The sequence below is a fragment of the Phyllobates terribilis genome, unplaced genomic scaffold (genome assembly GCF_046119375.1).
Source record: "Phyllobates terribilis strain yellow unplaced genomic scaffold, ASM4611937v1 Scaffold_2__4_contigs__length_985480577, whole genome shotgun sequence".
Classification (NCBI taxonomy): domain Eukaryota; kingdom Metazoa; phylum Chordata; class Amphibia; order Anura; family Dendrobatidae; genus Phyllobates; species Phyllobates terribilis.
In genome coordinates this window covers 654,671,606-654,686,732 of record NW_027362762.1, presented here as the reverse complement: position 1 = coordinate 654,686,732, position 15,127 = coordinate 654,671,606, and the positions used below count along the sequence as shown (strand labels likewise).

Sequence of the window (15,127 nt, the reverse complement as noted above, 5' to 3'; positions counted from 1 at the left end):
TCTATATTTTCTATACTGGGACCTATGTATTCCTGTCTATTCTCGTATCTCTTTACTGCGTGTATTTTGTTTCTTCACATTCATGGCTTTTGATAACCTAGAAGATGAGCTGCATTCTCATAAAAGGTTACCATATAAGAGGATATACTTTGTGTTGATGTACAACCTCTGATCATTCCATTAGTCTGATTCTTGATTGGAGTTGGCCAACTTCTTTAAGGATCAGTTGCCCAGTTTGTGTGTTTTTAATCTTGACTTTTGCATTAGTTTTTAATAAAAATTATACGGATTGTGTTTATTTCTGTTATTTTTTCATAAGACTGGAGGAGAACATTTTATTTTTTGCTGTCAACACCCCATGGAAGGTACCAGTACCGAATGATTGCGCTGGACTCCTATTTTCCCATTTGCTCTTGGTACTGAATGCCTGAGATCTTGCTTTACAGGACAACACGCCCCCTATTTGTACATGTAATATATAAATATATCAGAAGAACATTTGGTATAATAGCACGAGGGATTGTTTTATTTAATGACTACGTACATCCTTACGTTCCTATAATAAGGACAGGATTGTAGAATACGTTTGCCCAGTGAATGTCCTCTTGTGCTCTTCTCTTTTTCATTTCCATCTCCTATACCTCTGTGAGCGGTCACGTTCGTGGTCGCGGTGTCGCCCTACCGGTATAATGATTGTAGCTTCCGGGTGAGTGAGACGGCTGCATGCAGCTATAAAGCACAGGGATCATTAGCAGCAGGTTACTCTCCATACTGCAGTGGAACGCTGACGCTCAGTTATGCCGACACCGCCGGATGAAGCATTGGCCCATTTATGGGAAACAACAAAAATCATCCAAAACAACGAAGCAACAGATAAAACATTGTCAATGAGCTGTATGGTGGGAAATCAAATGATATCTGTAAACCACAGGCAGCAGAAATGCACAAGTACAGATGGTATGCTCTACTCTACCTCTACATACAAATAAGGGTTAAGCATCAGCCAGAGAAACCTCGTCTAAATTATTGCAGGTTACACTGATATTGTAATGAAAACTAACACTAAGGGAAAAAGTGAAACATGCACACACAAAATTTACAAAAGGCGCATTTGTTATTTAAAGGGAATCTGTCAGTAGGATCCAACCTCCTAAGCCGTCTATATGTGCATGAAGGTGATCGGAAGATGAATAACATGATACCTTGATAGCGGAGATCTGATGTCTTATTCCACAGAACTCCATGTTTTTTTTTATATGTAAATGAGCTGTTACAGGCTATGGGCTGGATACGGCAGAGATTATTTTAAATAAAAGAGGGCGTTACCAGTGTGAGACATGTAATGACTGACAGTCTGCGCTCCTGGTCTACATGTCTCACACTGGTAACTGCCCCTTTCATTTAAAATAAGCTCTGGAGGCAGATTCTCAGGCAGATCTGTGTCCTGTCCATAGATCTTAACAGCTCAGCTATATATTAAGAAAACCATGAATTTCTCAGGAATAAAACATCTTACTGACAGATCGAACAAAATATAGATCCCGAAAACAGGTAGGCCACCTTCCAGAAGGGGATAGCAAAGTAACCTGGTAGTAAATGAGTATTCAGTTACCACAAGTGTGGCAATTCCGTACTTCTAAGGGCACTCATAGAAGTTAAAAAAAACACTGACGTAAACAGACAGGGGTGTGCGTGTTAAGTGAACAAAGGGGAATTTTGTAATCTGCTTTAGCTCATATAAGGGGATAAATGGCAGAGATTTAATAAAGGAAAATATGTATTCAACTAAAAAGGAATATAATTACAGCTTATTTCAAGAGAATCTGTCACCAGGTTTCTGCTATGTATGAGAGTAGTATGATGTAGGGACAAAGATCCTGATTCTAGTGATGTATGATTTACTGGGCTGCTTGCTGTCATTTTGATAAATCACCGTTTTATCTGCTGCAGATCTGGCAGTCCTCTGAATACGAAGCTCTGTATAACCCTGCCCACACCACTGACTGGCAGCTTTCTGTGCACACTGTGCATAGGCAGAAAGATGCTAATCAGTGGTGGGGGAGGCGTTACACAGAGCAAGAGGACAACATTGTATGCAACAACTAATTCCCCTAGTGATAATCTCAATGATTTTGTTTGATCACTGACAGTGACTGAAATCAGGGTCACTGTCTCTACATTATGCTGCACTCAATTAGATAGCAAAAACCTGATAACAGATTTCCTTTTACTTTGGCAGAAAATAATTCTGAAATAAAAAACCAACAAGAGCTAAAAAATTGGAATATACATCAGCAACAAAAATCAGGTAGGCTGCATAACAGGAATTTATTGTCTGGATGCCAAGAGAACATCCCCTCGCCATGATCTCATCACCACTTGAATGAATGACATGAAGGATAGATCCCCGGATTCATTTGGTTTTTGGCAAGCACCCTACTATCTGCAGAAGGAACATAAGATGCAGATCAGGCTATGTTCTTCTAACGTGCAAAAACTCAATGGTTCTATTACAGCAACATGGAGCAGAACACCGTTATCCTGCATATGAAATGAACTCATATTGAATAAAAACGTCCATCAGTTTTCATGTAGAATTCATTTTGTCAGATTTCTATATGGTTTTAGGTTACAAGTAAACAGAGATGCTGCAGGGTTTCCGCAATGCTATTCATTATAACAATACCATCTGGATAAGAAGGCCAAGGCTGGTGTACAGTGTGCCGCTATGACAGTTGTGACAAATGCTGAACTGATCAGGAAAAAACAGGACACCAGAATGAAGAACAAGTCAATGTCACACTGTCATGGAGCCATTTGATAAGCATTATTAGTCTATTACTCACCTGGCCTCATCATTCATTGAGCTGTGGCCAAGAGGAGCCATGAAGCTCACCAACTTGCTATGAACATGATACCTGTATAAAGCAACACAAGCAGCAGCGTTAAACCATGGAGGAATTGGAAATAATGGTATTATGTGCAGGACAGAAGCTTACAATATATTAGTCCGCTGTCTATAAACCAATACATACAAGATTGGAGCAAAAAGCTCATTTAATATGTCAGAAAAATAACTGTTTGGGTGATCAGATTTACTGTATTATTTCACAGCCCCCTTTCTTGAAACACACAGACACCACTGTGCAAATGTTTTAGGCATGTGTATGTTTTTTTTTTATAGCCTTTTTGGCTTTTGACAATAATCAACCAAACGTCTTGGAAGAGTTCTTGACTTCCCTAGACCTGAAGCTTTCTTTTGTCTTATGTCTGGTGTTACTGAACTCTCCAGTGCTTTCCATCTTTTACATAATGACACACCTAAAACCACAATCAATATAACTGGGGTCTGGTCACACATCAAATATACCACCAACAATAAATAACCTATTGGAACATATATAGAAATGTGGCAGCAAACAGTGAGGCTGAAGGTGGGAACCACTGGACATCTACATGTATATCCCTCACAGTGCCACAAAATATATCATATGAGGTGTATAGTGACATCCAGCTGAATAAGAAAACGATCAATGCTATTAATAAGTATATATGGTACAGTGGGGATGATCAAATAAACTAAACAGCAAGGAGATCTATGCCTAAAAGGAGTACAAGAAACAAGGATATATACCTGTGGAGGAGACAGCCAGGGGCCCACCGCACCAGACGCACGTTTCACAATGAATGCTTTGTCTGGGGGGCTTTTACATAATGTACAGAAATGTTGATCTGATCACTTATACATTATACAATTTTTTTTTTTTTACAGCTCTTTAAACCGCATGTACTAAGGAAAACAAAAACGTACCTGGTCAGCAACAGAGGTAAATGGCCTCGTCCTGAACAGTTTAAAAAATGCACCGCTGGTATGTCAAAAAATGCAAGGAAATAAAATGTGCCATGTAAATGAGAGTTTAGAAAGGTCATTCATTTTACTGTTACTGTAAAACTGTGAATTGTACACAAAAAATCCCACAAAAATGCTAGGTGTGAACAAATCTTTAAAAAGGTACAAAAATGTAATAAAGGTAGTTTTTAATGAGTGAATAAAAATAGCCAGCTGTCTATGGGGAGGACGACCCATATACTGATAGAAATATGGATGCTGGGGGTTTCCCAATGTGCACGTAGCGTCCTCCCTCCCTCTAGTCTGACTGTTGTCTCAGGTTTACTGTTCTTGCTTTGTGTTTTATGGATGGAAACCCTCCGCACATGAACAGCGCCTTGGAATTAATGGTGCTTTAAAATAAACAAGAACATGTATCCAAGATGGATTTGGATCCTTTGCACACAGAACACTGATAATTGGCCTTGTATTGGTAGATATAATCCAGCAATGCATTAACAACCTGGAACACAATGCAGGAGCGTAATAGTCTTTGCTTGCTGCTGTTCACCAAGAACATTGCATTCCCACATGGTACCAGACCTTGTTACCTCCGTACAGTAAATTCTCTGGATCTAAAGCACACATTTATGAATGCATCAGACGGTAGGTGACTTTTTGATCGTAAAATACAATTATTTATAAATAAAAAGATTTCCGGCATCATAGTATTTATGAGTCTTAAAGGGAACCTGTCCGAAAGATAATGCTGCCAGGTGTTCGGATCCAGCACTGTAAGATTAGTCCAGCCTAAAAACTCTGGCTCTGATCAAATGTTAAAACTATGATCTCTTTAAAAAGATTGTGTTTGGGAAAGAATCTGAAGATGCATCTATAAAATAGGACCGCCAACGCAGAAATTCTGATCATGCTACAAACTATGCGGGTCTGTCATTTTTCAGATAAAGGCGGCAAACAAAAGGAATTGCTTTTCCCCCCTCCTAGGCTTCTGTAAAAGAATTTGAAAAAGTGCAAGTATGAATGTAAGCCACCTATTAGGCTTGAAAAAAAATGCTATGAAAAAGCTTAAAATTCATGGAAATATTTACAAACATTTTTTTTTAAATGTGTGTGAATAAGACCTTAATCTTCCTCGAAATGGTTCCTAGATATCTCAATAGTCAGGAGATGAAAATTTTTCACCAAATATGTGTTGCATTTTTTTTTTAAACATTTAAGCCGCCCCCTGCGGGATTAAATAGCTGGCAGCTAACCAATCGTTTGTCAGACAGCCATCTCTCATGACAACCCCGGGAGAACTAAAAGGATCAGCAGGCCAAAATCATACATGCTAGATACTTCTCTCCCCCGACACAGGCGACGGAGGAAGGCCGCATGATCCCTCCGAAATTGGTGGATTCGGGCAATGTTGTTCTAATGTGTATGGGGGCCTTTAGCTTTGCTTGTTATTCTGTGATAAAATCTCAGTTTTTTGGTTGTTTTAGAAACACCACTGACTGTAGGTTCTCTCATTTTGCACAGAATTAAACACTATAATGCAATTTCATGTATATAGGCCACAGAATTAGATCTGTGAATCCATGACATTCTCTCTCTAAATCCTTTATTTGCATCTTTCTGGCTATAAAGTACAACATGCTTAAACTTTTCACAGAGGAAGGATGTTTCGCTCAAATTGTAATTGAACATTTTGTTCATCTCCCTGCTACTGATGATCTGGCCCAGACTGTTCAATTGTTATCTGGAGCTGGGTAATAAGATTGCCATGGTAGGGCCTTGATCTCACGGTGAACGAGTACAGCCCGTGTCGCACACACTGAAATGGTCGGCATTATTTCAAAGGCTTTGAGAGTGTGACTCAGTTGTGTGATGTTGTCAGCGGCTTTTGACTGAATCATGAATACATCCAATTATGTGTGATGGTGACAGAAAAGAATATTGATAGCCAATAATTACAGGCTTCTCAGGCCAACAAAGCAGCTCTTTCCTCTTTTAATAAATTATCCAAGAACATCAATCTTAAAAATTACTATGCCACAACTGACCCAGACTGACTTGCATGACTTTCCATCTGATGTGTTTGCAACCAAGGATGATCCTGGACATATTCAAGCTTTTTATTACAGCGAATATATGAAATAGCCTAAAAATATGTTCTATGGATATAAAATGGCAACGGTTTAGTAGAAAATATTCTGCTGGTCTCAGTCTCTGATTTATGGCTGGATTATAGGAGGCCACCATGCATCAACTCTGTGTTAAAGTTGCATACAGAAACATGTAGTGGCATCACTGTGGCACTGCATAGAGTTCAAGAGGAGTGCGGCAATGTCTAAAAAAATTTATTAGTGATGGTAGCTGCCAACATAACAGTAAAAATCACCCTTATGCAGACTAAACCCTAAGAAGGAGGCTCAGCTTGGATGAGCTGTGGAGACTTTGACATTGCCTGTCATCATTTTTATCAGAAAGACATCTCCATGATTAGTGCTACTTGAAAGCTGTCTGGACATTGTACCAGACGTGTTCAAACATTTTACTGCCACAATGTCTCATTAATTACCACTTCTATTTTCCTAATAACGCATTTCACTGAGAAAATAAGACGTATAATAATAGACTTCGGATGACTATCATGAAATTTAGAGGACAGAAATAGGAGAAGATCTAGTACACTTCATGTAGGCTGCTGGAGGTCTTACTTGCTTTCTATTTCAGAGCTGTTGCATTATTTACCTTAACATAGACCCAAGAAATCACAGAAGTCGGAAAACGGATCAGTACTTCTGGTACACAATGTCACCTAGCTGTTTTCTTTCTATTTTGCAGCAAATATATTAATCACAATGGGGGAGATTCATCAAAGCTTTTTCACCAGATTTCTGGCAAAAAAAGGCTTTGAAAGTCACATTTTTTGCGCAAACACAAGATTGTGCAGCAAATTATGACTTTCAACATGTTCACGCCATCCTCGCCCTAGCTCCGTCAAAGTGGGTGGAACTGGGGCGTGATGACCCCCGCTTGTCAAATTCATGACGAGTGGCGGTGTTCGTTATTTCACAGATCTTACTCCAGCACTGGCTGGAATAATTTTTGTGGCGAGGCACACAATGGTACACGCCACTACACGCCTCACCTAATTCATTAAGAAGCATTAGCCTTTTAATGAATCAAAATGCTCCAAAACGCCCTGTCACACCGGTAACCTGTGTGCCTCCTCAGTGCCGCCCAACTCAGCACGGTCACCGCTCTGCGTCTCCTCTCATCAGGTCAGTTCACTAAGGTTCGTTTCCTGCTGCACTCCTTTGCACTGTTACTAAAGCATGGTGTTTCCATCTGGCCTTAGGAATGCGTGGCAGGTCTTTGCAGGAATTTAACCCTGCTGTGTCCTGCAGAGATCTGGCTCGCCGGCCTATCCCATGCAAGCAGGATCTATATTAAGACAGCTCCTTCCACCACCCCTTGCCCGAACGTTTGGTCCCTACCCAGTTTGTTCATGTGTATGCCTTCTTCTCTATTCCGCTTCCTGTTGCCGACCCAGCTAGTTCTACCGTCCTGCCTGACCGCTCCACTTCTGACCTCGGCTACTTCTACTGATCATGTGGTCAGACCTCGACCGTCTGACCACATTTAGTCTTTGCCCTTCTGTACCAAGCACCCATGCCTCTGACCCTCCGGTTAGCTGCTACAGACCCGGGGACTGCCATGGAGTGGTACCTGGCGACTATCTGCAGCTAAGCCTAACCTCACCACCAGAGGCCCTAGTGAAAACCAGGTAGTCGCTTAGTCATGCCCCTCCAGTAGCACAGTGGGTGGACACCCACTAGTGTTACACGCCCACTGATCAAGACCAGCAAGAGAATTGCCAGTCTTGATGAATTGCTCCCAATGTCTAAAGAGGATCAATCACTAGAACAACCTTGCTCAACTAAGGTCACCACAGTGTCAAGTTTAAAAGAGGTTCTACATTTTCAGCAAAGCGCATCCAAAACACTTAAAGGCATGCAAAATAAACCCAGATGGCACTCATCTCCGACTCCAGTGCAGGCTCTCCGCTGCTGCTCTGGTCTCTGTTTTGGCTGACGTGGTGATGTCACGTCGACAGCAAGAATCACAGTTGTAGCAAACCACTGAGCTCTGCATCCTGCCGATGTAGAAAGCTCGAGCTATGGAGCTCAGTGATTAGCTGCATCTATGATTTCCACTCTCCGTGCAGAAAACAAGCCCTCACTCTGCCCCATCAACAGAAATTGAAAAATGTTACGGGTCTTAGAAAATGGTGACCAAAGCAAAACATTTTTTTTTTTACAATACTCTTGTTTCTTTTTCCATCACTTAAGGCCCCGTCACACTTCGCGACGCTGCAACGATCCCGACAACGATACGACCTGTCAGGGATCGTTGCTGCGTCGCTATGTGGTCGCTGGTGAGCTGTCAAACAGGCAGGCTCACCAATGATCAGGGGAGCAGCGACATCGTGGAAAGAATCTTTCCACGATGTCCTGCTCCTGGTTACCAGCCTGCTGCTGAAGCAGGAGAAGGCTGGTAACCATGGTAAACATCGGGTTACTAGGGGCACACGCGCACCTAGTAACCAGTTGTTTATCATGGTTACCACTCTGCTACAGTGAGCGGGAGGTTACCGCTCACTTTAGCAGGCTCGTAACCATGATAAACAACGGGTTACTAGGGGCACGTGTGCCCCTAGTAACCCGCTGTTTATCATGGTTACCAGCCTTATCGCTGCTCCCGCTGGTCACACACCAAAAAATGGTCCAGGACACTTTGCAGCGATCAGCGACCTCACAGCAGGGGCCTGATCGCTGCAAAGTGTCACACATAGTGACATCGCTGGTGAGGTCGCTGTTGCGTCACCAAAACCGTGACACAGCAGCGATCTCGCTATGTGAGACGGGGGCTTTACACAGAAAAAGGTCTAGTATCACTGTAATCACACTGACCTGGACAATCAAGTTTCCAGGTCATTTACAGTATAATGAACGCTGTAAAAACAAAACTCAGGAAAAAAAAATGGCGGAATTAAATTTTTTCCATCATTTCATCCCACTTCAAATTAATTTTCAGTTTTTCAGTACATCGTGTGGTAAAATGAATGGTGTCATTCAAAACTACAGCTTGTCCCGCAGAAAACAAGCCCTCGTGGGTAATGTCGACAGAAAAATAAATGTGCTATGGTGCTTGAGAAAAGGCAAGGTAAAAAACAAAGGAGCAAAAATTTTAAAAAATTCCCTGGTCTTTAAAGAGTTAATGAGTGGGATAGTTTTCTTCAGGCAGCCATCTTTATTTTATTAGAGCAGAATCAGACAGAAGTTGCAGTATCATCTCCTTGACCAATGCAAGTTTGTGGTTCACCACAGTGTCACGTTCAATATATTTTACACACAATTGACTGGGAACTACCATGATAGAAAATGTATCTTGAAGGAGTTTTACAATAATTTTCATTGTTTTAACTGACAACTCTCTTGGGGGCCGATGGTTTTATCACCCAAGTCCAACTGCTCATTCAGTCTATGAACAGACTCATTTACATCTTTAGACTTATGCTGATATTTGTTTTAAAAATGCCAATTACAAGATACTAATACAATTTTTCTTCTACCTGGAAAAACATAAGCTATTAAATAAACTGATTTACTGTCATTTTAGACATGGGGTTTAAGATTTGGTCTGCATTAATGACGCCCTCAATTCATGGAATACAGGCAGATACTTATTCGTTATGCAACCCTGTCAGGGAGGTGAATGAACGACCTCAAACATACAACCAAAGTCATTAAGGACTATATTTAGTGTAAAGAACAGTTAGTCCTGGAAGTGATGATATGGCCCCCCATAGAGCCCTGATCTCCACATCAACAAGTCTGTCTGGGATTAAGTGACGAGACAGAAGGATCTATGCAATCCTACATCCACAGAAGATCAGTGGCCAGTTCTCCAAGATGTTTGGAACAATCTTCCTGCCAAGTTCCTTTAAAATCTTTGTGAAAGTGCACAGAAGAATTGATGCTGTTTTGAAGGCAAAGAGTGGTCACACTAAATATTGATTTTGTTTAGATTTCTCTTTTGATCACTAACTTTGAATTTTGTTAATTGAAAAAAAAAATAAACCATTAACATCTCTATTTTTGAAAACATTCTTTCTTTGCAGCATTTTTCCCACATCTGCCTAAAACTTTTGCACAGTGCTGTATGCATTTTCTGAGTAATTAATAAAGAAATATATTTTCACATGTTTAAATATAGCTAGTTGGTCCTTTATTTATCCATAAAAGAGAATGTAGAAACTCTAACCCCAAATTTTCTCCAGGGATTTTCCTAAAGGGGCTTTCCGGTTATAAGGGTCTGTCTTCAATGGGCCCACAGTGGGTCTAAAACATATAAAATCCGAGTTTCCTCACCCTCCCCGGGCCCCGCGCTGCCTCTCCCCCGCTGCTGCAGTCTATGTTTACTAGCTGCAGCGGCAATGTCATGGCTACAACGCACATCACCGCGGTTGGCAATCACTGAGCTCAGTGGCTGTGCCAATGTAGAAGTAAAAGAGGCTAGCTAGGCACTGTAGTTGTAGTGACCTCTCAATTTATTATGTTAACCCAGTGCATGCCCATAGAGGACAGAACCTTATAAGTGGAAAACATCTTTAACCCTAGAATCATCCATGAAATGTGGATAACTGGGTTTCTTCATATATGACAATGGTAAAGATCAGTTCCTGTCTATCCCATTGTTTTTTGATAGGGACCAAGTCTGCAAGTCTATCAGATGGTCATGTTTTAAGGGTGTTGCCAGAACAAAGTGATTAAACACCAAAAAAATGTAAAATGCACTCTCTCAAACTGTATTCATTTTTAGTATGTACTTATATAGAATATTATTTACCTGGAAATCTCATGACTTGCACAAACCTTTTCAGAGTGATTAGGTTACGCTTACCTCAATTTTCTCCCTTTGCTTGCCTTGGTGTCCACTTTCTTCTTGATCTTGCTCCTCAACTTCTGTATGGCAAGCCATTGCCTAGAAGACCAGGGCAAAGAGTGTGAACACAAGAAAGCTATAGTCTAGTACTAGGAGTCCAGTCTTCCATCAGAAAACACGGCCTTCTAGCAGAAGTCACAAATGTCATTGCCAAAACCACTTACATCTCCAACTATATAGCAGTTGTAGCACAACTGTTCAATTTCTGTGTGCCCGGTTTCCATGAACAATACTGTAATAAAAATCATTGTTCATGGAAACTGACAATTTAACAAGTGTCTTACTGGCCAGGCTGTGTTGGATGTAAGCCTTAAATACAATTTGGTAATTTGAAGGACCCAAGATGACGGATATTGGGAATCTGAATATTTCCTACATTCCAAGTGTACAATAATCTTCAGTGCTCTTTTTGCAAGAAAGGAAGAATTGTACAATTGCATCCAATGCTAGCTTTCACCAATAATTTACCTTCGTCTAGGGAGTTTAGCTGCAGAGTTGACGCTAGAGAGTTAAATAATAATTATGGAGATGATCAATGGTTAATCAATAAAGGGTATAGCTACCTGCCCTGACAAAGAGCAAGAGGTTTCAGAAGCTACTTCAACGTGTGAACCAAACACTATTATGAATACATATTTTAACTGCAGTAGCAGAGTAGATTAAAATGGAAAAACAGGTATTGAAAATTCATTTTTCCACTATTCCAGCAATTTTAGCTTTTGTTAAAAATTTCACACATTTCCCAATAAAACATTAGAAAAGAAAATCAAAGCCATGATGTAAACGTGGACCCTAGAAATGGCATGGGAATACATAGGATTTTGTAAGATATTCTCTGAAAATGAGATTTGCAAATTCCAACTTTGTATGAAGTATACAAAACAAATGTACAATTTATTATATTGATCCACTGAGGATATAGATGGATATTAATTTAATGGATCACAAGTTTCTTTTGTTTTTCCTCTGAGCACTATCTATATTTTTCACGTTCAAAGAATATGTAGTATCCTGTATTGTCCAACCCCTATAACTAGCATTCCTTTATTTCCAACAAATCTGATTTTATAATATATTACAGTATCATTCATCAAAATCGATGCTGGGGGGCTGCCCCATCCTATTCTGCTTGTTCATGTGTACCTGTCTGTACAATCTGAACTCACTCAGCAGATACGGAATATAGTGGCTTGCCCTCTCCAGTGCTCACTATCTTTAGTAGTGAGGAATTCTTTGCTACTGGTGAAGAAATGTAAAACTTACAAGCCAAACATCCACCTAGTCAGTAACATTTTCTACCAGCCTTATAATTTCAGCAAATTATGCAGCAAATGTTCATGTTTCAATAGAATACTCATCCTACACTTTATTAAAATATATGGTTTCGATTAATGAGGACTATGCGTCTTCATATATCAGCACTACACAACAGCAGGGTGCATAAGGGGCAATGCAGTTATTGCACGTTCAGGACGGGGGGCTGAATGAAATTTCTCTTGAAAAATAATGGCTATGATATCATCGGAAACTTTTACTGGCCATGATTAATGCCAGGAAGAATGGTTTTATCCAGTCTTTATGGCTCATATAATTGTGCTTGACCTTTGAGCCTGCCTAGTTTTTCCTGTTAACTAGACAGCTCAGATGGTAACATATAACAGATTGCTCATTTCTTAGACTTACCTGCCCATGGCCACTTGGTCATTGGGATCCAGAGAGGTTGTCTTTCGCTCTATCAATTCCCGCAGTAACTGAAAAGATGGAAATACTGAATCATGAATCACAAATAAAACCACTGTAGACTAATTAGCTCTAAAAGTTCAATAAACCCCGAGAATACCCCTCTAAAATCACAGTCCCATCAAAGTCTTATAAAGCTGACACACAATCCCCGAAAAGTCCTGCATTTTATAATGGACTGACATCAACTTCAACTGTCACTGTATTTTCATTGTAAAATTACTAATAAATCACATCATATGGTTCTGCATTTCAGCGCACAACACAAGATGACATTAACTATTTGAGGAGTCCTAAAACTTCATTAACTCTTTTCTGTTAAGAAAATAAGACAATATTACAAAGCTTTTTTTATGTTATAGTTTTTAAATATAATAGATATGCATACAAACTATTGTAATTACGGCTGGTTTTTACTTTGTTATATGAAATATCTTAATATGTAGGCTAGCAAACTTACCGTACATCTTAGCAGTTTTGGAGCCTGTTAATGTGTACAAATCTATACATCTTCCTAACTGTAGCCATGGTGACCAGAATAAATCATTGAAAGCCTACCCTTAAAATGTCAATATTAAAGGTTTATACACACAGCAAGGTGTCCGTATTGTTGACTGTGTGCAGTATTGCAGCTCAGTCCCATCTGCCTGAAGGTGGATGGGGGGGTCTTATCAAGACAGCAACTCCAAACAGTCTGTGGTATGACTTGCTCAGCGTGAGTTTTGCTTTTCAGGACCACCCCTCTGAGCCAGATCCGTGAGAAGATCTTCGAGGGCGGCTTTTGCTCTGGTAGACTTCAGCAGCTCCTGGCGAGAAATGTCTGGCTAGCCATGGCTTCCCCTGCAAAGTCAGCTGTTTGCTGATGGTGTCAGGAGCTGATCAACGTCAGACAGTCATCTCAACCGACACTCCCATACGCAGAAGCGTTGGCGTGGCCGAGTGCCCCTGTGTTCCCTATAAGAAAGTCGGCGACTGACACGTCGGCTGGCGGCCTATCATAGGGAGAACAATGCAATAGACAGTCCGAAATCGGACATGCGTAATTGATATCTATGCTTCCCAGCAGTCAGCCGGCGACCCCATGCCCATTAGACCTTCGGATTAACGCTTTGAAATTGGTGGTTTAAGCCATCAGTCTAATGTGTATGGGGCCTTACGTCAATCCAGTGTTAGATTGAGAGCAGCAATGGTCTTGCGTGTTGGACAACAACATAGCAGTTGTTGCTAGTCCATTCCTAGAGCTGTTCAAAAACACCTGCACACACGTGGCTGCTTATTCTGAAAGTATGCTATAAAGGGATTGTCCACTGTAACAACATTGTTTAAAGCTTAGAACACATTAAAAAAAAAAAAAACAGAGCAACTAACATTTCACAGGTCTTTGCCAGCCCTGTTTTCTAGCTACCTGGTTCCCTGCTGGTCTCTACTTCCCATTGCAGCCATGACATCCTGCCATAGGGACAAGTGACCTATGCAGTTAATCACTGACAAAGATGGGGCACCACTCCGGCCACTGACTGGCTGCCAGCAGTTTCCTATGTCTCAAGGGAGACCAGAAAGTAGGAACCAAAAAAACATCTGAAACTACAGTGATGGGAATTGGCAAGAAAGGACCATTTTTTTTTGTCTAAATATATATATATCATAATAGATATATATATATATATATATAAAAAAGAAAAAGAGCAGCACAAGCAAACAACTTGTAAATAAGTGCCCGTCCTCAGGTAAATACCAAACCTTCTTACATATGAAAAAAATAGTAGAAACAGCACTCCATAAATAGATGATTTATTAGCTCAGCAAGAGCTGTGGCAACGTTTCTACTGAAGGGCTTGAAAAAGGCTGTATTCAGCCGAAACGTTGCCACAGATCTTGCTGAGCTAATAAATCATCTATTTATGGAGTGCTGTTTCTACTATTTTTTTTCATATACACATTATATATATATATATATATATATATATATATATATATATATATATATATATATATACACACACACAGATATACATGAATATATAGGTATATACATCTATTGATGGATATAGATATCCCTCTATCGATAGATATATATACACCGCATATAAAAAATAAAAAAAAGCATTCAACAAGTATACCTGTAGTTCTGTCACTCCACTATCTGACAACGGCATAGGGTAAAATGTTTATTAGTTATTCATCAATCATACCTCACACCCCTCACACTATATCAAATAGGGCGTTCCTCTAACTCAGAATGCTTACGATGTCATGACATAGATGCTGCCTTTGTTCATTTAATTTGGGACTGCTCAATTATTAGGTCCTTCTGGCAGGAAGTAACCTCTTTATTATCCTCCTTAATATCCATCCCAATTCCATGCGATCCTTTGATTTGCCTTTTTGGGGTAGTGGAAGATAATGCCTGGGATCACTATATTAAGATTTTCTTGAGAGAAACCTTATTATTGGCCAACAAATTGTTGGCATTGAGATGGATGGGCAATTCACAGCCAACATTGCGATCTTGGATCGCATTGGTTAACGCAATCATCCCAT

At 40.2% G+C, this 15,127-nt stretch overlaps 1 protein-coding gene across 2 annotated transcripts in view; it reads right to left on the bottom strand.

Moving 5' to 3' along the window:
- AATF (apoptosis antagonizing transcription factor) overlaps positions 1–15,127 on the bottom strand; it is a 162,571-nt gene that overhangs the window by 31,865 nt on the left and 115,579 nt on the right. The window contains exons 9-11 of one of the 2 annotated variants that reach the window (XM_073666701.1): positions 12,530–12,597; positions 10,805–10,885; positions 2,847–2,918 (exon numbers count right to left, since the gene is read on the bottom strand). In XM_073666701.1, coding sequence (XP_073522802.1) covers positions 2,847–2,918; positions 10,805–10,885; positions 12,530–12,597 — 221 coding nt within the window. The remainder of the gene's footprint in view (positions 1–2,846; positions 2,919–10,804; positions 10,886–12,529; positions 12,598–15,127) is intronic. The other variant, XM_073666702.1, reaches the window with a different exon arrangement.